The following is a 27,687-nucleotide window of genomic DNA, read 5'->3' as shown; positions in this document are numbered from 1 at the left end:
GGCACAGCAGGGGAGTAGAGTACCTTGTCTTCTTTTTATTCTATGACAGCCCTGTGACAGTCACTCTGGCCCTCAACTTGGGTCTCATTGATGGTTGGTGGCTGCACCAGGCTCATGTTCACATGTTAAAGGTTTCTAAAGAAATCCTCCACCTGGAAGCCCTCTGGGTGGACAGGCCCCCAGGTCAGGCCTCTTCAGACAAAGGGAGTGAAGATGAGTAACAGGAGGACAGAGTTTTAAGCAAGTGAAGAACTATCAGTGATTCATTCAGAGACCTTAACCCAAGTCATATTATTGTAGAAGAATTAGTGACATATCTCCCATCATGTTTGGTCCTTCCCCCTATGAGAGTGATTATGTTGTGAAATATTTTTGTCCTGTGGAAGTTTTAGGTGGGAATTTCTGATGAGGACTGATCCTTAGCTTCAACCTAAAACAAGGGAAGTATTTTCTTAGGGTTTATTTGGGGTTTATTCTATCTCTGGAACAAATCTCAGGATGGATTGGAGATTCAGTTCTTCCTGCATATTCATGGGGAGATAATGGAGAAGGTGGTGGTAGAAACTAAGTCTTGAACACATGAGAAATTTGCTCTGGGAAAGTGAGGTGAGGGGCCTGTGTCAGTGCTGGCAGGCAGGTTCAAGGAGTTAGGGCCAGCTCTCTAGGACTTCTCAGTGGGTGGAATTCAGATGGACTGAACAAGAGAACTCGGTTAAGGAGCAAATAGATCAGGTATTGGTGCAGAGTGGAATATGGGGTGGATTTTGTTTCATTTGTACCTTCACTTATATCTGCCCTTTTAGCAACCCTTAGGAATGTTGATATTCTTTGACTTTATTTCTTACTTGATATCTGAATTGAATAGCTGGGAGTAGGCCTTGCTGAAGGGCTGTGGTGAGAGAAGAAGCTAAGCGGGAGGCCTGATGTCCGGTGCAGGCTCTAGCAGTCAGTAGATGAAGGGAAGTGTCTAACATCAATGCCAAAGTCTCGTCAAGGGGTCAGGGACCCAGGTCCTGGCAGTTTTTGGTCCAGATACAGTTCCTTAAGCAGGCAGCTCCAGAAAGTCAGGGCTGTGAGGTCCAAGGCTAGAAGATCTACCCTCAACAGAGTCAAGACAGATGTGGTGCCACAGTTCCATCCTGTTACCTTTCCCTTCTGGAGACTCTCCACTTCTCTGTTCCTACTGAGTTTTTTCCCCATCTGTTTCTCTTCCAAGCCAGTCAGCAGACAGGCGCAGAGATTGGTGAGAAAACGGGCAGCCTCAGGAATACAATACTCCTGGCTCCCAGCTGCCATGTGTTACCAGCAGTTGTGGTAGATAAGATCCTAGAGGGAGCATGAACTTAGGCGGACAGTATCTGCTTCCTCTATCTGACCCTGTGTCTCCTGAGAGACTTGTCCTTCTTCCCTGCCCTAGGTTTGTTCTGCATTTTTGGGATTTCTGCTTTCTTTAGAATAGACAGGGCTTTTCTCTACTTAGTAGTGTCTCTGTCTTTGGTCTGACATAGATTTTTCCTTCTGCCTCCCTCATTCTCTCTATCCATTCTGTGGCTCACACCTCTGGGGGAGGCTCCAGGGCTAAAATACCAACATTTACTGATGGCAGGTTGGCAGCAGTTCACTGGGCTCCTGTATCTCTTTCCTGTTCCCTTGCTTGTACTTTTGATCTCTCTGTCCTCCCTCCAGATGGAGTCAGAGGATAATCAGATTCTTCTTTGGATATATGAAGTTTATGTCCCATGGTGGGATTCCCTAAGTATTGGTATTTTTGTCACTTTAATTGGTTTGACGTAAGGATGCTAGAGACAGGAGGAAGTGACAATAGCTAGTCTCTTAGGAGTCCCGTGTCACCCCAAGGCCAGGGAAGGGAGCAGCTGGTCTTGAGGAGTATTTCTCGTTTGACCACTTAGGATGAAAGTTTAGAAATGTAGTATCAAAGCTACCGTAACCTGTTATTTGCATCCCCAGCATCCTCTTTTAGTTCTCTCTAACAGTGTGGAATGGTTTAAGAGTGTGGAATCTTGAGTTGATCTGTTTGGACTTGAATCCTGGTTCTTCCTCTTAGTGCTTATGTGATGTGGGTTGAATTGTTTTAACCTCTCTATGCCTGTTGCCTCACCCATAAACATAGAGATAAGAATAAATAATACCTATTTCAAAGAGTTGTTCTGTAATTCATATGCAATTATATATATAATACAAAGTTTGTGCATAATGCCGCTGCATTATAGTTGCTGTTATATTTGCTATTATGGTTGATGCCACCCTTCTGCCAGTCTTTCAAGGTCATGGAATGCTTCCTACTTAATTTTACCCTTTGTGCCGAAACCCTGACAGCGTAGAACTCAGCAGGCTGAGGAGGTTGTTAATGAGGTCCCCTAAGGTATTCCTCTAGGAGTCTGGTCTCTAGAGAGAACGGGTGAGAAAAGCTCTAGGGGAAAGGGAAGCAAGAACTCTCAGAGGAAATTGGAATGCCCTCCTTCACCACCCCCTGGAGTGACTATGCATAAAGACCCCTCCTTTTGCAATACTTGGCAGAAGCAGAGGGCAGCCCAGAGAAAAGAAGGAAGACATTTACTTAAGGAAGTTCAGTTTGGTCTTGTCCTTTCTGTCTAGGGCCCAGGTCCCTGGATCTCCTCCTTTAATATTCCTAGCCCTTTGCTTCATCTGGCTAGGTCAGTACAGGTTTAGAAACTTGTGATCTTTCCTGGCTTGTTCAACCAAACCCATTCTGCAGTGACCTTTTACTAGCAGATGAAAAGCAGATGGCCTCCACCTGGTTTTGCTCAGCTTGTGGCATCAGTGTGACATTTCCTAAGAAGGGAGGTAGGGGGACAGGGAGCCTTTTTTAACAGGCTTTTCTGCCTCATTACAAAATAGCTCAGTCTGCAAACCCCACTGCCCCCACCATGTGATGAAGCAAGGGACAGGTTTGGGATGGAAAAGCCCTATGACAGAATAATGTCCAGAGTGGAAGTCTTTTGTTGCTATTCGTATTGGTGTTGTTTAAACTGAGGAGGTCAGGGGGCCCCTTTTGGGTGGGGTCAGCTTCCTGGCTGCTCACAAACCTCTCTTCTCAGTGTTACCGGGACTTGGCTCTGGTGAGTCGTGATGGCATGAATATTGTCCTGAATAAAATCAACCAGATACTTATGGAGAAGTACTTGAAGTTGCAAGACACCTGCCGTACTCAGGTAAGGCCAGAAACTAAAGAAATCCAACCCAAAGACATAATGGGAGGAATTGGGGGTAACATACCCCCACCTTTGTACCCCTAAATTGTAATGTTATTGGATTAGTCTGTTTCTCAAACTTACAGGCTCTTCTCTTCGTCTGTCGTTTCCTCTTCTTTAGTTGGTGTGGTTGGTTCGGGAACTAGTGAAGAGTGGGGTTCTGGGAGCCGATGGTGTTTGCATGACATTCATGAAGCAGATTGCCGGTGAGTTTTATGGCAAGAGCATAAAGAAGAAAGGAGAGGAGCCCAGAGACTAAATCCAAGCAATGGAGAATGATTGAGTGTCTAAGGGACTCGATTCCTGGGTCATTTAGAATCTCCTTCTGATATAGGCATCTTCTGGCCACATACGATGAGAAAGAAATTAAAAAATCATGGGGAGCGCTTTGGAGTAGTAAGTCGTGCTTCATTTTCCTTCCTGCCAAACTTGGGGCCCGACATAGAATACTTATCCTGTTTTAGCCAGTCGTCTCTGGTGTTTCGTGGTGTATTGAATCTGAACGGAACTGGAAGGAATGGGAAGAAAAGTGAGGGCAAATAATTTGTTCGCATCACATTGTGCTTTCAGAAACGCAGACATCTTCCCTGGCTCCACCCCATGTTCTGACTACTTGCTCCCTAATAATTATAACATCTGATTAGGGCCAGTTTGAGGGACACACTGTGTCACAGAACAGACCCTGACATTTAGGTTTTATTATCTACTTGGCATTGGTGACATCTGTCTGTGCCACTGAATATCCAAGAGGCCTGCCTGTGCTGCCTCTTATGCTCCCATGATCGCATGTGCTTGTTTAAAAATGGCCCTGCCTCTCTCTCTCACCATCGCCCAGTGTGTCTTTGCTTCTTCTTTGGGATTTTATATAACACTGATGCTCTTGTTTTGATGTGTATAAACCTTAATTTATGAGATGTGTGACTATGTGAACATTGAATTTTTAAATTAGGACCTGGGGCAAGACCTAGCATTATGCTAGCTATTTTTACCCACTCTCCTGGCATTTTCTTCCCTGTCTGGCACTCCCAGTCCCCACTTCTCATCCTTAGACTTTGGTCTGGTGTTGCTGCACGTTAATTGTGCCCCAGAAAGTTCCTTCCCAAGCCCTGAAGACTGTGATGCCTACAGACAAGAAACCCCTGGCCTGTCATGAGTCTGACTTGGGATCTGGAACATCCACATGCTGGACTGCAGCTGTTACTGTGCACCTGCACTTCTCAGGCCCTATCTGAGATACCATCCTTTCTTTCCAACCAACCGTGGGCTTTTCATGTCTCCTTCCCAGACATTCCCTTTTAAGGGTCAAAGTATTCCTACTCCAGCCCAAGTGTATGGAAAAGTTGCAGCTTTAGTTTTTGAAAAAAATCCAGAAACTTCCCTTCCCTTCCCTTCTCTCTGGAGGCAAAGTGGGAAACTTGAAAGCCTGACAGAACAAAAGGCAGTATTTCCAACATTCAGAACATCACTGATGAGATAACATGTAGGGATGGACCAGCAGGATGGATGAAAAGTACATGAGTAGAGCCATTCTGATTCTCTGTTTTTCCCCCTTTGATCAGGTGGGGATGTTACAGCAAAAAATATCTGGTTGGCAGAAAGTGTTCTGGATATCCTGACGGAGCAAAGGTAGAGTCTACCATGAAGGGTGGGGCAAGAGCCAGATACGGCCTTGTTGGTTGCAAGTTTGGGAAATGGGGGTGAAAGGATTGTATGAAGACTGTTAGGTGGCCCCAAACACCTAGGGTTAGAGAGACTGAGGCAGGGGAGGGAGAGGCAATTGTATTGGTGGCAAGTGAAGGAATTAGTGCCATAATATGGCCCAAGGAATGAAGGAGTGGGAAAGAAGGTCTTCATTGAAATATCTCAGAGCCCAGGAAAAACTAGTTTCATCTGATAAGGGTTTATTTTTGATCCAGACCTCCTTGGAATGTTTATCTTTGCGGGGAGAGAGGGGAGAATGAGCTCAGCAGAACAGGGCCAGCCAAGTACCCAGGCCTGGCAAGTACCCCTTTTCTCCCAGGACTTTCCATCCAACCCGTACTCTCCTTTTGTTGAAGTGGCATGGGAGAGGTGAGAATGAGGAGGTAATCAAGACCCACTACAGTTTGTGTATAGGGTTTGGGGGTTCCAGTGGCAGAGAGGCCATAAGGCGGGGCATACTGGGTTATCTCACTGGTATTTTTCCCTTCCCCATAAAAGTAAAGGACCAGAAATTTTGTGAGGGCTGTTCCATAGCTGAACTTGTTTGATGGTGAGGCCTTCCTCTTGGTCCTGTGGACTTAGTCTTCCTGTTGCTTCATTTCAGAGTCTGTTTTTGGGTAAGGACACCATATTAGTCAAATAATTGAGAGGGTTAATAGTATCCATACTTCCTACGTTTAGAATAATGGACTTCCACCCTTATTCACCCTTATTAAAGAGAAGGCTGTATGTATGTTGTGCTCTGCCCAAGCTTGAGAGCTGTGCCAGGTCTGCTGTGCGATGCCACCTAGTGCCCTGAGCATGGACCTGCAGCTGCAGCTCCGGTCACTCTCCATTCATTATTGGTACCATCACATGGGAACCTAGTCATTTCTTGCCAGGCTTTCTCTTAGGTCTTTGTGCAGAGGGTCTCTGTCCCCGTCAGAGGATCTCCTTTCTCTCTTTCTCTTCATCACCCCATCCCAAGATTCAGATACGATCATTGCCTCTGCTAGCAATCTTCCTCAGGAGTGATTTTTCTTATTTTGTTTCTGATGCCAGATATCCCCCTGTTCCCATAGCTTAAAGCTGAATTTTCCTCATTTGGTCAATTAGAGTGCAGTCTTAGTGTACAAGCATCAAGTAACTGCTGTACCTTTTCTCCTGCCCTCCAAAACACTCACATCCTTCCGTGAGAGTCCCTGGAAGTGTAAAACTGTCTTCTTCCACACCCAACCCTTCCCTCCCTCCCAAGTGTGTCTAGGGCTATGGAATTAAAAGGTAGTAGGTAGGAAGGGGGACCCTCCTCAGTGTTCTTAGCTGCTGCTTTCCTTCTGTGCAAGAAAAAGGCCAGAGTCTCTTAATTAGGTGGCTCAGGCACTTTTCTGGAGTCAGGATGGTGCCTGGTTGGATTAATTAAACTCCGTGTCTTCCTCTGGTTCCTTTCTTCCAGCAGGGGTGCCAAAGCTGTTACAGACTACTTGCTTGGGGAAGACAGCTCCCCAGTCTTGGCACTTTGAGACAGGATTTGACTTTTTGGAATCTCTCCCCTCTGTCTTTCCACCCCTTTTAAAGCAGCAGGGCACTCAATTCTTTCATCACTCCCTTTTCCCCAGAGAAATTCTAAAACTCCTGGGAAAATGGGCTTTGCCATCCAAAATCAAGTTTTTTTCAGATTGTGATTTAGGGCAGGTGATTCATCATTTGGAAGTGGTATCAGTGGCTAGAGAGAGAGCCAGGGAAGATTTGTGACACAGCAGGCTGCCAGTGGAGCATGATGGAAGGGCAAAGACGGTGTGTTCTAAAACCTCCGGGGTCTTCCAAGGGTCTTGGTAATTCTTAGAGGTCCCCAGACTACACTTTAAGAACTGCTGACAAATGTCTGAGCTGGGTAGAAGCTATGGCTTATCTCTGTCCCTGGTGCCTCACATGTGCTTGGCACAGAAAAGCACTCAGTAAAGGTTTGAATGAATAAGTCAACAAACAAAATTATTTTATTAGGAGCTAAGTAGTAAAGAGAGACTGCTTTTATCAGTGTTTATTTTTATTGGGCACCTAGTAGAGTAGCAGGAAGTTGTCTCCGTGTTTGCCAATTGACAGTCCTAGAGAATGACAGCATGAGCGAGCGAGTGAGCATTCAGGGAACCAAAGAACCTACTCCCAGTGCTAATCATCAAACATTTCTAAGGTCCTGGAGCCAAGTGTCGGGTGATTGGGAGGGAGGACAGGAGCAGAGTGCAGGTGCCAGTGTCTTCCCTTTCTACAGGGAGTGGGTGTTGAAGAGTAGCATCCTCATTGCCATGGCCGTTTACACGTACCTCCGCCTCATTGTCGACCACCACGGGACCGCCCAGCTTCAGGCCCTGCGGCAGAAGGAGGTGGACTTCTGCATCTCACTGCTTCGGGAGCGGGTGAGGACAACACAGTATGGGAATGAAACCAGGACAGAACCACCCATAGGGGTTTTATGCAGTGACCTGGGCTGGGGATGTCATGTTGGAGTGATGGAGGTGGTTCAGGTCTGGTTTTTCCCTCATTCTAAAACAGATGATGGTAAAAGGGTGGGAGAATCGGTATGGAATGGCCGTAGTTTTAGAAATGCTGTCTGTTACTCTGGCGCCCTAGGGATTTTCCTGGTCAGCTTCATGGACACTTATGTACCACAGACACAGACCGTTCTTGTACACTTACTGTGGTCACCCCCCAACCTACCTGGCTGGGTTATTGCCTGGTCAGATGGACTGTGAATTGTCCACTATCAGATCTTCCAAGAGTGAATGACTCTGGGGCTGTATTCTCTAATATAGTAGCCTGTGTCCACATGTGGTAATTTAAATTAAAATCAGATAAACCTTTAGTTCCCTGGTTGAATTAGCCACATTTCACGTGTTCATTAGCTACATGTGGCTAATGAGTATTCGTTTGGACAGCACAGATACAGGTCATTTCATTACCACAGAAGGTTCTGTTAGACCAAGTAGGTTTTGGGGTAAGGTTTCTAGGGCTCAGTTTGCCAATCCTACCCTTTTAAAATCTTGTCTCTCTTGACCTAATTGAAGCAGTTTGGGGAGTAGCAGGCAAGAGATTAATGTGAAAGCCACCAGGGCTTCAGCAGTTTCCAGTAACCTCTCGTCCTTGACAGCAGACCCCAACTCCCAGCTCTGCTCCCCTGAACAGCAAGGATCCAGTCCCCTGGTTCCAGCAGAAACCATATAATCCCTTCGACCCTCTTCCCTTTCCTCCTAGAACATGTTGTTCCTTTGTCCTCCACATAGCAGGTAAACAATCCGTGTTTTTATTCGCTTTCCTGTCTCACCCCACACCCCCATCTAGTTCATGGAATGTTTGATGATTGGCCGGGACCTTGTAAGACTACTTCAGAATGTTGCCAGGATACCAGAATTTGAACTGCTTTGGAAAGATATTATCCATAACCCTCAGGCCTTGAGTCCTCAGTTCACAGGTAAGTAAGGGCTAGGCGTTCTGTCCTTGAGAGGTTGGAGGTCAGTATATATGTTCTGTTTGAATCAAGAGAGCAAAGATTGGTGGGTAAGAGGAGCTTTGTCAGTCAGATATAGGAAGCTAGGGACCAGGCAGGCTCTGCCAAGTACAGCTGGGTATGGGAATGGCAGAGTTACAGAACAATCCATGTGGTTCCCAGATAGCCCCTATTTGGCAGGCTTCAGCTATCATTACTCCCAAGAAAATGTGAGACAGAGAACTAGGACCTTTCTCCTCCCCTCTCCCGGAACTGTTTGGCTCAGGAGGTGAGCTTTTGACCAGTTTCCAGTTTCACTGAGTCCAACAGGGGAGTCAGAGGTCAGCTCGTGAGACTGAGTCAGCAAGGGGCTGGAATTAGTCTTGTAAGAGAAGGTCCCTCCCAGGAGCTATCTTGCCTCTGAATTCCAAGGATCCAGCTTGGTCAAAATCCTCTTTGGGGGAAGGAAAGAGGCCCTGTGTGCCCCCTCTGACAAGGTCCTTTCCATGTCCCTTTCTCCTTCTTGGGTTCCTGTCTATGTTCTAAATAATAACTATATAGCTTTGCTCCCCCCCAACATACATGTATGTGTGCATGTAGTGTGTGTAGACACATGGAAGCACACATCACATGGAAGCAGTAGGGGCAGGATCTGGACAGTGAAAAAAGAAAAGAGGGAAGTCGTGGTTCTGCCTGATACTGTGCAGCTCTTACACTGAACGTGTATTGAGTTGTTTTGAGTGCCCACTGAGTGCTGGGCACATGTATATTAACTTATTTAATCTTCAGAACCTCCCTGTAAGATGGATATTTTACTTTCTGTATTTACAGATAAAGAAAATGAGGTTCAAGGAGATTAAGTAATTTGCCCAAGGCCACACAGCTAGTAAGTGTCAGACGCAGGATCTAGGTCTGTCTGACTGCAGAGCTTGTGCTTACGCCACCACACCCCATCGATCCTAGACCCGGTGCCCGGACCACTGGGAGCAGGAAGAGAGGCTAGGATTTCCCGTATTTTCTACCTAACTTTCTCAATGTTGCCAATTAGAATAATGTGATGGCCAGTAGAAAAGAATTAGTATATCTGGGTGCTGGAGATCGTGGTGGTTCATTGCAGCAGAGCATACAGATGCTGGTTGTACCTATTCTTGACTCTCTTGGTCTTATCTTACAGTTTCTCCATGAGTAAGATCACTGGCCATCAGTACTTGGCCCAGGTTCCCCACCTGCCTTCCATTCTTCCTGGTCCCCAAGCTTCTCTTTTCTCTTTCCTTCTACACTTGGTTCAGGTATCCTGCAGCTTCTTCAGTCAAGGACATCCCGAAAATTCCTAGCATGTCGTCTAACCCCAGACATGGAGACTAAGCTACTCTTCATGACCTCCCGGGTAAGCTCACCTATTTTGGCAGAAGTTGCAGGCACTAGCCGGGCTTCTTCCTTCAGCCCCCCAGTTGGTCACCATTGAGAATTGACTGGTGGAACGCTGGTCAGGTGGGTGCCTATGGTCTGCCTGGTTTTGCTAAGAATTAGGATGCAGTGTTGAATAAGAAAGACGATTCCAACTCTTGCGAAGCTTCCAGCCTATCTGAAGCAGTCACGAAACTAATAATGTGATTTACAACTTTGAACTATGCTATATAAAAGGGTAGAGTGAGAAGGTTTATTCTGAAAAACCCACTCTGGGTAAACCATGAGCTCTCAGGAAGAGAGCTCTGGTCTTTTGGTTTCCAAAGATGACTCATGGCAGAATTGCTTGTGGAGCATCTGAAAAATCCATCTTCCTGCATCTTACCCTCCCAGAGAATCTGAAGAACCTGTATTTTAACAGAATTTCTAGGCAACAATTGCAAATCATCCAGGAGGACTGTCCCATGTGGTAGCCACTAGCCATGTGTTGCAATTTAAATAGTTAAACTAAGTACAATTAAAAACTCAGTACCTCGGTTGCAATAGGTACGTTTAAAGTGTTCAATAGCCACCATCATTGTGGAAAGTTTTATTGGACAACGTTGGTCTCGATTTTTGTGTGTGTTTGTGTGTGTCTTATTAACTCTTCTGCTTCCTGTTTTGGTTGAATTTGGGGAATAGAAGAGGAAAACCAGATCTTCCCCCTTACTTAGTGTTGCTGTTTGTATCCACATTCAGCATATTTGGGGAAGGACTTAACTGCAAGAAGATTTGGAGGTTCCGTGTACCTTGGATAATGAGCCTATGAAGTCATTTAGTGTCAGAAAGCTTTCAGTCATTGCTGAGTGGTGAACAGACTTAGCTCTTGTTTTCAAGGAACATTGCTTGCTGTTCACAAGTAGCTCAAGAAAAGAAAAGATAACTTATGACTGCAGAATCAGTGACAAGTACAGGAGTAAGGAGTCAAAAGTGGACTGCAGTTGCGGATAATGTGACATTAGATCAGTGGCAAGAGTGAGTGCATCACTGGCACGTGACTTTCCGAGTTTATTTGAAAACAAGGATTGTCACACTGGCTGGTGTGGCTAAGTCGGCCAGAGCGTCGTCCCATACACCAGAAAGCTGCGTGTTTGATCCCCCGTCACAGAGCACTTATGGGGAGCACCCAAACAATGTTTCTCTTTCTCTTTCTCCCTCTCTTCCTCTCTTTCTAAAATCAATAAACAGCCCTGGCTGGTGTAGCTCAGTGGATTGGGTGCAGGCCTGCAAACCAAAGGGTGAATGGTTCAATTCCCAGTCAGGGCACGTGCCTGGATTGCAGGCCAGATCTCCAGTGGGGGGCACTTGAGAGGCAACCACACACTGATGTTTCTTTCCCTCTCTTTCTCCCTTCCCCTCTCCAAAAATAAATAAATTAATTAAAATAACAAATAATAAAAACAAGGAATATTTAAATCAGGAAGTCTTCCCAAAGGAGGGGAGACTTGAGAGACAGTATTAGATAATGAATAAGGTATGGGAAGAATTTGAGGTCTAGGTCAAGCCTTGAGTTGAATGGTGCTCGTTTTCCTCTGCCCAAAGACCCCACCCTCCCTTCCAAGTTTTCTTTTCCGATGTCCCCTTCCCCCAGGTGCGGTTTGGTCAACAAAAGCGCTACCAGGATTGGTTCCAGCGCCAGTACCTGTCCACCCCGGATAGTCAGTCTTTGCGCTGTGACCTCATTCGCTACATCTGTGGGGTGGTTCACCCTTCTAATGAAGTGCTGAGTTCAGATATCTTGCCCCGATGGGCCATCATTGGTTGGCTGCTGACAACATGCACGGTGAGAGGCCAGACCATGGAGGCTGTTGGGTGGCAAAGGGTCCCTCTTTCCTCATGTTCCCCATATTTCTACACTTCTTTCTGACTCTCCAAGCCCCCGACCCCCAGTGGCCCTCTTTCACTCTCTGTCTCTTGTCTTAGCCTTTGGCCCCCTCCCTTCATGTCTCTAAAAATATACTTGCTCTCATTATTTCCCACCTGGGTTTGAGGTTGAACAGGTCCAGTTGTGCCTTTACTGCCAGTCCCCAGGCCTGGGTTACCTACCAGGCATCCCTGCTTCTAGAAATCACACGTGGCTGTGCCCCTCTCAGATCCAGGGCTTGTGCTCCTCAGACCCGCACTTCCGTGCCTTTTGGGATTGGCTTTGGATTTCTCTTCTCCAAAAGCAGTGAATTCGCAGTGGAGCCATCTCCTTCCCGTTGTTTTCCTCCTGTGTCCAGGGTGGGACATTATGTTTCCTGGCATTTAGTTGCCCTCTGACCTCTTTTAACAGGGCTTCCGCTCCCCCATCTGATGACTGGGTCCTTGGAATGTGCTGATTCAGACAGAATGGCAGGCGATTCCTAGGGATCTCTCTTCTCAGGAATGTGCCTGCGGAGTCCAACAAGGGCTCAGACTAGTGCTATCTCAGCTCAGGGATGACCAAGGACTCAAAGACCCAGGTGTCCTCCCTGATGGGATCAGGGTGTGTTTTACTGGTGGTGCGAGACCCCAGACCAAGCCTCAGCCCCTGGGTTGGTGAGGCCACAGGGTACTCATACTCCTTTTTGTAGTTGGGTGTCCCTTACTCCTGTGGAGGTTCCTCCCTGTCTCATGAGGAACCGAATTTTGTAGATGGGGCAGTATTGTGGGCCCTGGAATCTGTCTTGGGCTCCAGAAGGGAAGGAAGCTGGTTGATGAGGCTAGCCCTCTTCTTTCCCCCTTCTCTCTTCTAGTCAAATGTTGCTGCCTCTAATGCCAAGCTGGCTTTGTTTTACGACTGGCTGTTCTTTAGCCCAGACAAGGATAGCATTATGAACATAGGTATGTGACTGATACCAGGCAGTGCTGCCCTCCAGCCCTCCCCTCAACCCCTCTCACCCCAAGTCTCAGTGATAGCCGTCATAAATCACAGGGCAGCGTGGACTGGAGGCGGCTTATCTGGGAGCAGTTCCGTTGTTCTTCATCAGTGTTCCCTTGACCTAGAAGGAAAGTTACTTTGATGAGGCCCACACTCCACCGCTTTTCCCTGTAGACTGACGCTTGGACTTCAGGGTGGGGGCGGGGGTTCTCTGCAGAGGAATAGGCCGCATTGCATCCTGCTTTTCTTCTCCTAACTCCCTCCTCCAAGCTGAGTACTGGGGACAAGAGGGGAGGTGAGGCCTACCAGCTGTTCGTGGGGGTTGTCTGCTTTTGGATTTGCTCAGTGGGAATAGGGGCCAATGATAGACTCAGCTCTCTGGAGCCATTCATGTATATTGATCACTTGGTTTATAGAGCTGGGAACAGACTCTCTGATGTGGGGGTCCTTTTAATTCCATATTCTCCAGAGCCAGCCATCCTGGTTATGCATCACTCCATGAAGCCCCACCCAGCCATCACTGCCACACTCTTGGACTTCATGTGTCGTGTAAGTGCCATTGCTCTCTTTTTATGCCTGGCTGAGCAGAGTTAAGTGTGTGTCCTCTCCAACCTTCTAGGTCAGTGAAGAGGTCTTCCCAGTGCCCCTTGACTATGAGAGCAAAAGTAGTTGTAGTTCCCATCCCCCCAAGTTAGTGAATGCTTCTCTTATTCCCACCATCTCCAGTTGGGTCTTGCCATGTCTCCATGAGGTTTCTCAGCCTCAGGGATGATGACTTAACATAGAATCTAGTCTCCCTGAGGAACAGCCATGTCCAGTAGGTTTCCCATTTTTGCAGCCTGGAATGGTCAGGAACAGTCCAGCCCTTTCTGCAGGCATACTCTTATGTCCCCTGAGCAAAAGCAAAGCAGCTTGTGCTCTCTTTGGCAGCACATATACTAAAATTGGAACGATACAGAGATTAGCATGTCCCCTCTGCAAGAATGACATGCAAACTCATGAAGCATTCCATTTTTTTTTTAAGGCAGCTTTTTAGATCTAGTTCAGCAGGACACTGAATGGAAAGCCCCTGCTCATTCTCTCCACCCCTTCTTCCCTTCCAGATCATCCCCAACTTCTATCCACCACTGGAGGGCCATGTGCGACAGGGTGTCTTTTCCTCCCTCAACCACATTGTGGAGAAACGGGTGTTGGCGTAAGGACTTTCAGTGTCTGCGGGCAGAGGGGAGGGTTGTTTCTTTTTCACTAGGTCGGGCATATCCAGCTATTGCCGTACCACCGCTGACCCTTTACCTTGAGAGGTATGAAAAGTACTAGCTCTGCCTCAGACAGCTGGGCATATGTTCTCTTGACTCTTAAGGATCTGTCCCTCCTGCCATACTACAAAGGATGTCAAATGCCTTCCCTGTCCCCTTGGTACCTTTCCGAGGATCTGAGCAACATAGCCCAGTTGTACTTGTTGGGCTTAGACCGTTACCTCCATGTCAAGTTAGAAGCAAGGAGCTCTGATGTTGACCATCGTTCATGTTCCCGTCAGGCATCTGGCTCCCCTGTTTGACAACCCTAAATTGGATAAGGAGCTGCGGGCAATGCTGAGGGAGAAGTTTCCTGAGTTCTGCAGCTCACCCAGCCCACCTGTGGAAGGTATGGAACCCTCCCGTTTCATCAGCTGCTTCAGGAAATGGAGGCGTTCAGAGCTCTGGGAGGCAAGCAGACCCCTGTTGAGGGCCCACCCTGTGCAGCTCTCTGCCTCTCTGACACTCGCCTTTGTTCCCCTCACCCAGGTCTCTTCTCAACTCATTTTTATGTTGTCTTCCTGGTTCTCCCTCTCCATCTAGTCTTACCTGCCTTGAGCTAATCTTTCTTTAATTCTTCTTTTACCTCTTAGCCTGTCTTTGGTAGGGAGAGATGTTCATAGAATGTGTTTACCTTACTTAGATCTTGTCCACCTCTTCTTTTCTGAGGCCAGGGGCCTGGCCTTGGGGAAAGGCTGTCAGGTTTGGGTCTCAAGTCTTCCTCCCAATTCCAGATGCACACACTTTTTGTTTTGGTGGAGGGGTTAAGCCAAGTAAAACTTCCCAATTGGTTTAAAATTAAAGAGCACTTGGGACTGTCCTTGGTCTTATCTACATACTGATCCTAAGTGGAGCATAGAGAAGTCATGACCTGTGAGGTTTTATTCCTGGCGGTATCTCACTGCAAGTCCTGGAGGGTTGGGAGGGTAAGACCTTTATCCTCCCAGGGTTCGTATTCCATTTAGGTCATGAACTGTTTATTTTCTCACTTGCCCTTCAGTCCTCTAAGCTTGGGACATGTTAGAGGACACAGGAGATAATTAAATATCTGGTCTTTCTTTCCCAAGTGAAAATTGAGGAGCCAGTTTCCATGGAGATGGACAACCATATGTCAGACAAGGATGAGAGTTGCTATGACAATGCAGAGGCAGCTTTCAGTGATGATGAGGAGGATCTCAACAGCAAAGGTGAGGCCATAAGCAAGAGAAGTTGAGGGTGTGTCATCCTCAGAGGACCCACTGGCAGGAGCAGCCTCTCCGTGGTTTGTCTGTCGCCTTTGCCTCTGTGTGTTAGTTTTGTTAACAGGGATACTGGCTGAGACTCCAAGGTGCCGAGTCCTGCACTTGGCACTGAAGCAGGAGGGGAAAAGGTGAAGTGGTTGCTGGCCTTTTTGCTCCTCAGGGCTAGGGCATGCGCACAGCACTGAGTGCGGTGTGAGGAAGTACAGGTTGTTCAGGGGGCCGCCTCCGTTGCTGGTGTCTAGGCAGAGTGACTTCTTTCCCACATTACTTCCTTCAGGAAAGAAGAGAGAGTTTCGCTTCCACCCTATCAAGGAGACAGTTGTGGAGGAGCCGGTTGATATCACCCCTTACCTTGACCAGCTGGATGAGTCCTTAAGGGACAAAGTGCTCCAGCTACAGAAGGGCAGGTAGGCGTACCTCTGTTCTCAGTCCTGGGACATCCAGCCCCAGCCTCTTCACCTGGTGCTTGGTGGGGTGGTAGGGTGGTGTGGTGGAGGGGATGTGGGAAGTATATGGAGAGGTAGTTGAAGATACATAAGGATGTCTTCTGCAAATCTATGGACTTGGCATGGGGCTGCCTCATTCCTCAGCACACAGGGTTCTCACTCTGTATGTTTTGAGCCTCTGAATTTTGCAGCAGAATTGTGGGGATTTTTCTCTACTGTGTGCGCCTCTGACCAGAGAGCAGCTGATTCTGCCCCAAGCCTCCACACACAAGCCCATATTTACACAGATCTCCTTTGTTTTGTCTCTATGCGTGTGAGTGTGCTTGCTGTTCTGGGTGTGTGTCCTGCCCTCTGCTGTCATTTACATCCCTGAGATTTCCTCTCACTTCTGCACTGTAGTGATACAGAGGCCCAGTGCGAGGTCATGCAGGAAATTGTGGACCAGGTCCTGGAGGTAAGAAGGAACCCATCACTTTAGGGAGGAAGCAGCCCAGCCTCCCAAGCTTTGAGCCCCCTTGGCAACTGATCTGCTCCTTTCCCTCGTCCAGTGGGTCCCTTCTGTGGGGCAGAGGGGGCTGGTTGATCCTGGAGGTGGAAGCTGATGAGTCTGGGTAGTGGGGGCAGCAAGACTTAGATGTGGTGACACTCCGTCCCTTGTCTCACTACCCAGGAAGACTTTGACTCGGAGCAGCTGTCTGTCCTTGCGTCTTGCCTGCAGGAGCTCTTCAAGGCCCACTTCCGAGGGGAGGTGCTGCCCGAGGAGGTCACAGAGGAGTAAGATTTGTCTTTCTGACCCCCAAGCCTTTGGGAGCCAGAAGGCTCTAACAGCCTGAGTCCAAGGGGCACCTTGCTGAGGACTTGAGAAAAATAATCCGTTCAACTGATTTTTTTTATTCTCACACATACTGATGCATTTAAACAAGGATTTATTTTTGCCTGCTGAAAGCTGAGCATTCTGGGGCAGTGGACTAGCAGCCCTAACCCTGTGCGTCCTGGCCAACCCCCCTCCCCTGCTCCCCGCAGCTTTTCAGGTGGGACTGGACCCTTTCCTGGATCCTTCTTAAAGGTCAAGAATCTTACTTTCAGTGACGATGACAACCTAGATGTAGTTTCCCCATGACCAAGCCTTTTAGAGCAGCAGGATGTTTACTTTTAGTTACGAGAAGAGCAGGCCAGCAGCATCTTGCCTCAAGCTGGTCCTCCATGATAACTGCCTGCAGCCCACCCTCTCTGCTTACCTGGACTCATATATCACCTTCCTCTTGTAGGTCCCTGGAGGAATCTGTGGGGAAGCCCCTCTACCTAATATTTAGGTGAGTATCTAACTGTAGGAGACACTGCTCTGCCATCCATCCATAGCACACATGTGCTTCTGTCCTGGGGTAATGGGACCCCCTTTCTAGGAAGGAAGGGGCATGCAGTGGGCACAAGTAGGTCGTGCCTCCTCAGGCTCCTAGGAGACTCTGCCCAAGGTAAAGCTCTGCTCCCTTCCTCCCGTCTCCCACCTCCAGGAACCTATGCCAGATGCAGGAAGACAACAGCAGCTTCTCACTGCTTCTGGACCTTCTCTCTGAGCTGTATCAGAAGCAGCCCAAGATTGGCTACCACCTGCTGTACTACCTGAGGGCCAGGTGGGTACAGCCACCACATTTGAGGAGTCAGGAAGCATTCTGGAGAGCCTCTCTTGGAGCGCACACTGGTTCCTCCACCCTTGTCCATCATCGCCAGGGCCTTCCATGTGTTTTCTCATATTTAAAATAACAGCTTCAAAGTGTACAGTTCAGTGGTTTTTAGTGTGTTCGCCAAGTTGCGCTACTATCTTAATTCAGAACAGTTTTATGACCCTGAAAAGAAACCCATACCCTTTGGCAGTCATCTCCCAGTCTCCCTGTTACTCACTGATTTGCTTTCTGTCTGTAGATTGACTTATTCTGGATATTTCCTATAAATGGGATCATACAGTCTGATTTTTCATGCCTGGCTTTCTTCACTTACCATAATGTTTTCGAGGTTCATCCCCTTTGCAGCATGTGTCCTCACTCTGTTCCTTTTCTGTGCCTGTTCACTCAGTGGTGGACATTTTCGTCCTTCCCACGTCTGTGTTGTGAATAGAGTTGTTGTGAACATTCACATACAACTTTGTGGGCTGATGTGTTTTCAGTTTTCCCGGGTGCATACCTAGGAATGGAATTGCTGAGTCAAATGATAACTTTTTAAATTTGTGAGGAACTGCCACACTATTTTCTGAAGTGACTGCAGCCGTTTTACATTCCCACCAGCAGTGCGTGAGTTCTGATTTCTCCGCATGCTTCACAAATCTTCTTATTGTATGGCTTTTTGATTATAGCTATACTAATGGGTGTGAAGTGGTATCTCATTGTGGTCTTGATTTGCATTTTCCTGATGACTAATGATGTTGAGCATCTTCTCTTTTTTTTAAGATTTTATTATTTTTTAAAAGATTTCATTTATTATTTTTAGAGAAAGGAGAGGGCAGAGAGAAAGAGAGGGAGAGAGGGAGAGAAAGATCAATGTGTGCTTGCCTCTCATGCGCCCCCTACTGGGAACCTTGCCCAAAACCCAGGTATGTGTCCTGATTGGGAATCGAACCGGAGACCCTTTGGTTCGCAGGCTGGTGCTCAATCCACTGAGCCACACCAGCAGGGTGAGGATCTTTTCATGAGCTTATTGGACATTTGCATATTTTCTTTGGAGAAATGTCCAAATTCATTTCTACTCTTTTTAAAAATATATTTTAGTGATTATGCCATTATAATTGTCCCATTCCTCCCCACTTCATTCCCCTCCAGCCTGCCCCTCCAACCCCTCCAACCCCTCCCCACCTATGTTTGCCCTCCCCCTGTCTATTTTCTACCTACCGTCTATGCTACTTACTCTGTACCTTTTCCCCCTCTCCCTTCCTCCCACTCCCCTGTTGCTAACCCTCCATGTGATCTCCATTTCTGTGGTTTTTTCCCTGTTGTAGCTGTTTGCTTAGTTTGTTTTTGTTTTTCTTTTAGCTGTGGTTGTTAATGACTTTTGCTGTTTTTTAGTAAAAGACAACTGGTCATATTTTTTAGTAAAGAGACAGCTGTTCATATTTTTATCTTCTTCTTCTTAGATAAGTCCCTTTAACATTTCATATAATAAGGGCTTGGTGATGATGAACTCCTTGAACTTGACCTTATCTGAGAAGCGCTTTATCTGCCCTTCCATTCTAAATGAAAGTTTTGCTGGATAGAGCAATCTTGGCTGTAGGTCCTTGCCTTTCATGACTTGGAATTCTTTCGAGCCCCTTCTTGCCTGTAAGGTTTCTTTTGAGAAATCAGCTGACAGTCTTTGGGAACTCCTTTGTAGGTGACTGTCCCCTTATCTCTTGCTGCTTCTAGGATTCTCTCCTTCATTTTAATCTTGGCTAATGTAATTATGATGTGCCTTGGTGTGTTCCTCCTTGGGTCCAACTTCTTTGGGACTCTGAGCTTCCTGGACTTCCTGGAATTCTATTTGCTTTGCCAGAGTGGAAAAGTTCTCCTTTATTATTTGTTCAAATAAGTTTTCCACTTGTTGCTCTTCCTCTTCCCCTTCTGATACCCCTATAATTCAGATGTTGGAACATTTAAAGATGTCCTGGAGGTTCCTAAGCCTGTCCTCATGTTTTTGAATTCTTGTTTCTTCATTCTTTTCTGTTTGGTTGTTTCTTTCTTTCTTCTGGTCCACTCCATTGATTTGAGTCCCAGTTTTCTTCCCATCACTGTTGATTCCCTGTACATTTTCTTTCCTTTCACTTAGTATAGCCTTCATTTGTTCATCTAATTTGTGACCAAAATCAACCAGTTCTGTGAGCATCCTGATCACCAGTGTTTTGAGCTGTGCATTTGATAGGTTGGCTATCTCTTGGTCACTTAAAAGTATTGGCTCTGGGGCTTTGATTTATTCTTGTGGGGTTTTTTATTTATTTATTTTTTGGTCTGGTTGGGCCTGTTATGTTGTGTGGGGCAGAGTCTTAGGCGTTCACCAGGGCGGGGCAACCCAGTAACTGGGTTGTGATGCTATATGTAGGGGTGGGGTCAGAGATGGAACAATGGCACTTGCTCCGCTGGTATTTCAGTCCCTTCTGCCATTTCCCACAAGCAAACTGGGTCCTTCTGGTGCTGGTTTCCAGGTGGGTGGGCTTGTGTGCATTCTAGGACCCTGTGGGTCTCTCCAACAAACTTTGCTGTGAGGCTGAGAGTCTCTCCCAGAACTCTCACAGTTGTTCCAATCGGTGCTTTTAGGCTTTATTTTCCAGAGCTGGGGCCCTGGATTGCACAGTCTGTCTCACTGCCCATTTTGCCTTGTTTATCTGCGTGCAAATGTGTGACTGTGGTCAGCCAGCCACCTTGCATGGCTCACTGGGTCTGCTGGTTGCCTCCCTGCGTCTGGGGTCTGCCAACTGCTGCTTTTTCCTGCCAAGACCCCTCCTACTGGTCTGGATGAATGGTTGTTGGACTTCCATACAGTTCAATTTTCTGTCTGTTGGTTGTTTTTTTGTTTCTAATTTTTTGTGGTCCTTAATTTTGGTTGTTCAAGGAGGCACAGTATGTCTACCTATACCTCCATCTTAGCTGGAAGTCATTCCTATTTTTAAAATTGGTTTGTCTTTATTGTTAGTTTTTAAGAGCTCGCTTTATATTCTGAATACAAATTCCTTATGAAATATGTGGTTTGCATATATTTTTCTCTCATTCTGTGAGTTATCTTTTCACTTTCTGGCACCCTTTCAGACACAAAAGTTTTAAATTTTGATGAAGTTCATTTTATTTTTTCTTTTGTCACCTGTGATTTTGGTATCATGATTTATGCTTATGGCTCTGGCAAGTGTTGGTCAGTGGGTTGAGCGCCAGCCTGCAAACCGAAGGGTCTCTGGTTCAATTTCCAGTCAGGGCACATGCCCAGGTTGTAGGCCAGGTCCCTGGTTGGGGGTGTGTGAGAGGCAGCCGATCCATGTATCTCTCACACATTGATGTTTCTCTCCCTCTCTTTCTAAATAAATAAAATCTTTTAAAAAAACAAAAATACTTTATTTAAAAAACGTTTGCTTTTATGTATTCTAAGAAATATATAGTTTTTCATTTTTACATGTCGGCTCGAACCTATTTTCTGTTCGGTTTTGTATGTGACGAGAGGTAAGGGTGTCCATGCGTTGATGTCCTCATTGCTTAGAGCCCAGAAAGCAGAAAAGAAAGCTTTTCGTAGCCTGACCTGAGCCCTCTTTCTCTTGTTCTTGACTCTTACTACTCATTATAGTCAGAGCCCTGTCCAGGGCACTGCGGAAGGGTGGGGAGAAAGAAGAGCGTCTCTTTGTTCCCATAAGTTATCAAGCCCCTGGGGAAGCAGGGAAGGCCATGAAACAGATCAGCCGCAGGCACCTGGGGTAGCAAAGGGATTATAGTGGGAACCTACTTGAGGGATATTTGAGGTTGGGCGCTGGGGCCAGGCTGCTGGCTTAGGCCCAACTGGTCTTGCAGCAAAGCTGCCGCAGGGAAGATGAACCTGTACGAGTCGTTTGCTCAGGCCACCCAGCTGGGCGATCTGCACACCTGCTTAATGATGGACATGAAGGCCTGCCAGGAAGACGACGTGCGGCTGCTGTGCCACCTCACACCCTCCATCTACACAGAGGTCAGTGTCTCTGCCCGTATCCCTGCGAGGATGGGGGCCAGCGGCAGGCCCCATCTCGTTGCACACAGCCCTGCCCCTCCTTCACCCACCCTCTCTGGACTTGGTGGGCTACTTCTCCTCACACCACAGCTGTCTCCTCATACCTCTCTTTAAAGATTTAAAAGTGTCTATAAAAAGCCCTCAAGTTTATGACCTGTGTTTTGCTGTGTGAGCTTGGACATGGGCATGTATACTTGGCTTCGTGGTTTTGGGCCCATCCACTGAACCCAGGAGGGGTCCCCCCCACCAGACCCACGTTCTCAGGTCTCAGCCCTCTTGCCAGCTGACTGCTCACCCTTAGGTTCTTTCTAATGCTTCCCAAAGACCAGGGTCTCTGGTGGAGATTCAACTTTCATTTCCCAAGCTCACCCCTCCATCTTCTCTGGGAACTGGCACATAGGAGGAAGTATCAGCTCTTCCTCCTCTGGTGAAACCTCACAGAAACTGGGAAATCAGGGCACGGGATATGGGCATGACAGAAGGAACTGTGATCTCAGCCAAAACTGGAGGGAGGAGAGGTGCAGGTGCCCAGCAAGTGGCAGTTTCCCTCCCTGTCCCTCCCTGGTGAACTGTGTTCCTCAGGAGGGGTCCTGCCCACCCCCCACACGCTGAGCACTCACACACTCTCTATATCTTCCCTTCTTTGACTGAGGGTCAGAGTTAATTGGATTTATTTCTCTGCTGCCAGAGATACAAGTGCATATTCTGTCACCAGACAGAATGAACTCTCATGTCCGGTCCCTTTCAGCTCTTGCTTTGTCTCTACGTAGCTCCCTTTCCTTTCCTTACACACACACACACACACACACACACACACGCGCGCACGCACGCACGCGCACACACAACCATGCTGTGCGCACACAAAGAGCACAATCTGGTTCTCAGTGGTTAGGTTCCTAGCTTCACAGTTGTTTAGGATCCCTCATCTGGCTAACCCAGCCCCCCACCCCAAGCGTTCAGTAAGGCAGCGGAATGGGTTGTGAGGTGACAACCACTTTCCCTCTTTTTCTCTTCAGTTTCCAGATGAGACTCTGCGGAGTGGGGAGTTGCTGAACATGATTGTGGCTGTTATCGATTCTGCACAGGTGAACATCGAGCTGTCACCCTGAGAGGTGTGGGAGGCAGGGCCGGGGAGATCAGGACTTCTGACAGAGCTGGCACTGCTCCAGGCTGCCGCGGTGTGTGCTTTTCCTGGTAGGACTGTGAAGGAGAGCAGAGTCCTGGAGAGCCAGGGTGGGCCGGCAGCCCTCCAGGAGTTCCCCTTCTGCATATTCTTTGGGCACTTCTGTTCCACAGGGAAGGTGAAGGGATTGCTTTTTGATCTCAGCAGGTCTTCCCCTTTACTCAGGGTGAAAATGGTCATACCATTTATGGCCGTTTCTGTTTGCCCTTTCCACCATTCATAGGTCCCCAAGAGGCTGTAGCTTTGCTTATGTCCATTATCAGGCCTGAACTGGGGTCTTCTTTCTATCCCTTCTCCCCACTCATCTGTAAAGGAGGAAACTTAACATTCAAGAGCCCTTCCTTTGCTTTGCTTTGCTTTGCTTTGCTTTTCCCCAAGTCTGAGATCCAAAGCTCCACCTCCCGTGGCCCTTCCCTCCTCCTCAGGCACAGGCTGGGATGGTCAGAAGCCCAGACTGTAGCCTGGGAGAGAAGTTGCCCATTATCTTGCTTCAGAGTGTGACGGATGGTTTTTCTTAACTATATTTGCCCCAGATGGGCCTGTAGGTACCACTGAGAGACCCTAGCATTCATATATGTCCTTTCCCCTCGTCCTTTTAAACTAGGTTTTCACTTCCTCTGGTTTTCCCCCATATGAGCCTTCCTGCTTCTCCTTCCATACCATCTTCCCGGCCCCTTTCAGAACCAATGGGTTATGCCTTCTTCCTCCTACTCCTCAGCTCCAGGAGCTGGTCTGCCATGTGATGATGGGGAACCTGGTCATGTTTCGAAAAGACTCAGTCCTCAACATACTCAGTAAGTGAGCAGACCCTTTAGTAACCTTGGTAGAAGATGGGGTGGCAGCGCTTGTGTAGTAACAGGAAAGCTGCTTCTGGGACTGAGAATGGGGTAGAACAGCGCTGCGCCCTGCTGGGTGGTCTTGGGCCATGTCTTTCTGGGTCTGTTTCTCGCTCTGTACAATGGAAAGATAGCCTCCAGCCTCAGGGCTGATGGGAGTACAGAAACTATCTGAAGGCTTTGGAAATATGCTTTTTGTGGAAAGGAAGAGTATCTGTAGGCTTAGGATTGGGGTGCAGGTTGTTAAGGGAGAGATGTGGGGGAGAAAATTTAATGTCTCTTCATGCCCCGGCTGGGTAGCTCAGTTGGTTAGAGTGTTATCCCTAATATGCCAAGGTTGTGGGTTCAACCCCTGTCAGGGCACAAACAAGAATCAACCAGTGAATGCATAAATAAGTGGAACAAGAAATTAATGTGTTTTTCTCTTTCCCTTCCGTCTCTCTCTAAAATAGAAAAATAAAAAACAAACAAAAAAAGATTTAAAAAACTGTCTCTTCACTGTCTCTCACAGTCCAGAGCTTAGACTGGGAGACTTTTGAGCAGTACTGTGCCTGGCAGCTCTTCCTGGCTCACAACATCCCTCTAGAGACCATCATCCCCATCTTGCAGCACCTCAAATACAAGGGTGAGTAGGGTCGTGGGTGGGGAGCATGGTGATGGGACACTCCCAGTCTGGCTGGAGCAAGACTGAGGCCTGTAGGTACCTACATGAGCCCAGACCCATTGCTCCCTTTCCCACCCGAGTGCCCTGTGGAGGGGCAGGCTCACTTGTGCTCTCAGCGGAGTCCTGCAGGCCCTTTTGAGTCAGGCGCTGGGCTGGGGCTACAGTGGCCCAGGGTTTTACAGGAATGGGGGAGGAGATTGGTCTTCCTGGTTCCTGAAGATTACTTTTGCTCCTCCCAGTGGCAGTTGGGGGATGGGAGAGGTGCGAGGTTGTCTTCCTGGAATTATACATCCCTCTGAATGGCCTCTGCCCTTTCCCCACAGAGCACCCAGAGGCCTTGTCTTGCCTCCTGCTTCAGCTCCGGAGAGAGAAGTGAGTTCTACCCCAGGAGTTAACAAGCCACCGGTCCAACACACCAAGAGATGCTACTGAATCTGGGGCTTTAGTCCTGCCCCTTTGGCCATGTTTTTTCCCATTGTTGACACAGACTTATTCTGCCCTTCCCGTAGTGATTTACAAATAAGCAGCTCCCCTGGGATCTGGGCTTCCTCTTGACTTTACCCCCCTGCCCACCAGGAGCTGCCCTGGAGGTGGGACCGGACATCCCTGTTTCCTGCTGCCACAGCAGTTCTAATCCCAGTGGCTTCTGCTCCCCTCCCCCAGGCTCCTGAGGCCACCACACGAGGAGGAAGGGTCAGAGCAGAGGGGTCACACGCCACCCCCTTCCTCGACCGGCCGTGCAGTGCTCCGGGCTGGGGCTGGGGCTCGGGCTCAGGTGGAGCAGAGAGGCAGAGAAGGCCAAGGCCCCTCCCTCCATCACAGGCACTGTTGCAACAGCCCCACATAAATGGGGCGACAGCTGCATGCCTTTTCCTTCCTACCTTGTTGTCTTCCTTCCACCCTTTCTCCACTCTTGCCTGAGAGACCAGAAGTGGTGCCTAGTGTCCTAAAAGAAGTAGAAAAGTTGGAGGGCCCTGTGGAGGCTATGGCTTCACACCCCTCCCTCGTGCCTTCCCCAGACGGGATACCAGGGCGGCCTACAGATCTGGCGTGCGGGGGTGGGGCCGCATTCACACACCACTTGCTGTCCTTTTACCTCCCGGGCCGTTTCCTGACTGTTTTGGGCAAAATGGGGGATATGTGGAGGCTTCTTTTCACACACACACACGCACCTTCTACTACCACAGAAACTAAAGAGTCTCACTTCTTGTCTCCTGCCTTCTGCAAAGGATGAAACCAGGCATTCCTTGCCCAAAGAGAAGAGGGAGAGGGATGTGAGACTAGGAAGCTGCAGCAGGGGTGGGGCAGGGGTGAGGCAGGCTGCGGTTTGGGAAATAAGTACTGGGAGAGACCCAGCGGCTCCTAAGGCCAGTATTGTGAGCAGGATGCCCATGGCCCCTCTCACGACCCCAGGCCCAGCGAGGAGATGGTAAAGATGGTGCTGAGCCGGCCCTGCCACCCTGATGACCAGTTCACCACCAGCATCCTGCGACATTGGTGCATGAAGCACGACGAGCTGCTGGCCGAACACATCAAGTCCCTGCTCATCAAGAACAATAGCCTTCCACGAAAGAGGCAAAGGTGGGAGTAGGCCCTGCGGGACCCTCCAGGCCAGGCTGCCACTCTCCACAGGCCATGGCAGTCCATGCTGTCCCTGCCTGGCTCTTGGGTGACATCTAGTGGTCTGAAGTTTCATGGCCTGCAGGACCATGTGGCCCCTTCCCCTCTTCCTAGTGCTCTGTGGCTGGTCCCTATTCTAATTCACCTCCTGGATCCCACCCTAGCCCTCCCAGCCCTCTGTCCTTCCTCTGTGGGCTGCTTCTGACTTCAGGAGGGACCCTGGTTGGGGAGAGTGTCTTGCACTCCTGGAGTCCTCACTTCCAACTCAGGATCTGGTTCTCCTGACTTGCCTGCAGCCTGAGGAGCTCCAGCAGCAAGCTGGCCCAGCTGACTCTGGAGCAGATCCTGGAGCATCTGGACAACCTGCGTCTTAACCTGACCAACACCAAGCAGAACTGTATGCTTTCCAGCCCTCCCTGAGTCTAGCACGCCTGGTGCTGCCCCAGCTCACACCACCCTGAGTCGGGTGGGGGCAGGAGAGGAGAAAATCACCCCTGGGTGCTGATTATCTGACTCCCAGAAATCTGACTCTTCTTCCTTTCCTGCTGTCTCTTCCTTCTCTCTCTAGTTTTCAGCCAGACCCCAATTCTCCAGGCTCTGCAGCACGTCCAGGCGAGCTGTGATGAAGCCCACAAGATGAAGTGAGGCTCCTTGGGAAAGAGTAGGAAAAGGCCTAGGGAGGGGGCCAGCTGGGGACACAAACTTCAGGACCAGTAAGACTGTGGGGCTGAAGAGAAATAGACCGTGGGGCAGAGATGGAAGGAAGGTCAGAGGGCCAGAGGCCCCCCACTCTGAGAGCACGCACTCCTTTCCCTCAGGTTCAGTGACCTCTTCTCCCTGGCCGAGGAGTATGAGGACTCTTCCACCAAGCCACCCAAGAGCCGGCGAAAAGCAGCTCTGTCCAGCCCCCGGAGTCGAAAGAATGCCACACAGCCCCCCAATGCTGAGGAAGAGTCTGGTTCCAGCAGTGCCTCGGTGAGACCCCGAACCAGTGCACAGGAAGAGGAGCGTGGGGTGCAGGTAGAGTCGGGGCAGCAGTTGTTAGGCTAATGACACCCCCTTTCGATCTCTTGCAGGAGGAAGAAGACACAAAACCCAAGCCCACCAAGAGGAAACGGAAGGGGTCTTCTGCAGTGGGGTCTGACAGTGACTGAGGCTCGTGCGCCCATCCCACCCCTAGTTGGACTACCCTCCCCTCCTTGGAGAATCGAAGGTTTAATAGGGACTGAGGAGATCGCAGGGGAGACACCTTCTCCCCCATCCCAACACTCACCTGCTGGGAAGCCTGATGAGCTGCCATGCAGCCCCCAGCCCTCCCCCCGCGCTCCCTGGGGCCTCCAGCCCATCACACTGCTGCTCCCACCAATACTTGGGTTCCTGCTAAAGCCAGAAGTTGTGCAAAACCTGGATGGTGGAGGAAGTCCTTAGGACCCTGCCCCTCCCCCAGCCTCCCAAAGAGCTATTAAACCAAGAGGAGAAATGGCAAAGGGGCAGCTGGCCAGAGAGACGAGGAAAGACTTAAGTGTGCAAGTGTCCCTTCTGATGCCCCCTCTCATGTCCCCCCTTCAGGTCTTGATTTGCCCCGAATGGGCATTTTATAGTTGCTTTCCATACACCGGAATGAAAGGGGCACTTAATCAGTGACAATTTCTTGCTGCCTGTTTCTTTCCAAGGGGTCAGTGCCACAAGTGTGTAGGAAGGAACCTGACAGGGAGGTCACAGCCCCACCTGGTGTGCCCAGGAGGCTTGTGTTGGCCTGAAGTGGGTGCCTCGGGTTGGGTGGGCCGGAGCCCCAGGGAGTGGCAGAGACACGGTCCACGGAACTGTCGGTCGGTCCCATTGCCTTGGTTTTTTTCCCCCAGAGATAATCGTGTTTTAAAAGCTGTTTTTAAATGACAATAAAACAAGCCAGAACCTCTTGTGCCAGAGTTGCTCCCCCCATTTGCCCTGTGCATGTACAGGTAGTCTCATTTGGCACCCCCGCTGTGGCTTCACAATTTCCCTTCCTGCCTTCCCCTTTTGT

General features: G+C 48.7%; 1 protein-coding gene and 1 non-coding gene across 2 annotated transcripts in view; both read left to right on the top strand.

Moving 5' to 3' along the window:
- INTS3 (integrator complex subunit 3) overlaps positions 1 to 27,592 on the top strand; it is a 37,837-nt gene extending 10,245 nt beyond the window's left edge. The window contains exons 4-30 of the mRNA XM_037162438.2: positions 3,081 to 3,194; positions 3,355 to 3,439; positions 4,793 to 4,859; positions 7,180 to 7,324; positions 8,247 to 8,376; positions 9,681 to 9,778; positions 11,429 to 11,620; positions 12,555 to 12,642; positions 13,149 to 13,228; positions 13,783 to 13,874; positions 14,217 to 14,323; positions 15,042 to 15,161; positions 15,493 to 15,622; positions 16,061 to 16,115; positions 16,332 to 16,435; positions 16,930 to 16,974; positions 17,173 to 17,292; positions 21,169 to 21,322; positions 22,378 to 22,446; positions 23,263 to 23,338; positions 23,892 to 24,005; positions 24,368 to 24,416; positions 25,458 to 25,625; positions 25,961 to 26,061; positions 26,233 to 26,305; positions 26,483 to 26,639; positions 26,741 to 27,592. Coding sequence (XP_037018333.1) covers positions 3,081 to 3,194; positions 3,355 to 3,439; positions 4,793 to 4,859; positions 7,180 to 7,324; positions 8,247 to 8,376; positions 9,681 to 9,778; positions 11,429 to 11,620; positions 12,555 to 12,642; positions 13,149 to 13,228; positions 13,783 to 13,874; positions 14,217 to 14,323; positions 15,042 to 15,161; positions 15,493 to 15,622; positions 16,061 to 16,115; positions 16,332 to 16,435; positions 16,930 to 16,974; positions 17,173 to 17,292; positions 21,169 to 21,322; positions 22,378 to 22,446; positions 23,263 to 23,338; positions 23,892 to 24,005; positions 24,368 to 24,416; positions 25,458 to 25,625; positions 25,961 to 26,061; positions 26,233 to 26,305; positions 26,483 to 26,639; positions 26,741 to 26,818 — 2,811 coding nt within the window. The 3' untranslated portion in view covers positions 26,819 to 27,592. The remainder of the gene's footprint in view (positions 1 to 3,080; positions 3,195 to 3,354; positions 3,440 to 4,792; positions 4,860 to 7,179; positions 7,325 to 8,246; positions 8,377 to 9,680; positions 9,779 to 11,428; positions 11,621 to 12,554; positions 12,643 to 13,148; positions 13,229 to 13,782; positions 13,875 to 14,216; positions 14,324 to 15,041; positions 15,162 to 15,492; positions 15,623 to 16,060; positions 16,116 to 16,331; positions 16,436 to 16,929; positions 16,975 to 17,172; positions 17,293 to 21,168; positions 21,323 to 22,377; positions 22,447 to 23,262; positions 23,339 to 23,891; positions 24,006 to 24,367; positions 24,417 to 25,457; positions 25,626 to 25,960; positions 26,062 to 26,232; positions 26,306 to 26,482; positions 26,640 to 26,740) is intronic.
- LOC119061825 (U6 spliceosomal RNA) lies at positions 13,594 to 13,697 on the top strand. Its single transcript, XR_005084862.2, has one exon. It is a non-coding gene; the product is annotated as a U6 spliceosomal RNA (small nuclear RNA).
- Positions 27,593 to 27,687: the final 95 nt, after the last annotated feature.

The sequence above is a fragment of the Artibeus jamaicensis genome, unplaced genomic scaffold, assembly GCF_021234435.1.
Source record: "Artibeus jamaicensis isolate MK-2021 breed Jamaican fruit bat unplaced genomic scaffold, CSHL_Jam_final contig_447, whole genome shotgun sequence".
Lineage (NCBI taxonomy): Eukaryota > Metazoa > Chordata > Mammalia > Chiroptera > Phyllostomidae > Artibeus > Artibeus jamaicensis.
This window is presented reverse-complemented; position numbering and strand designations above follow the sequence as displayed.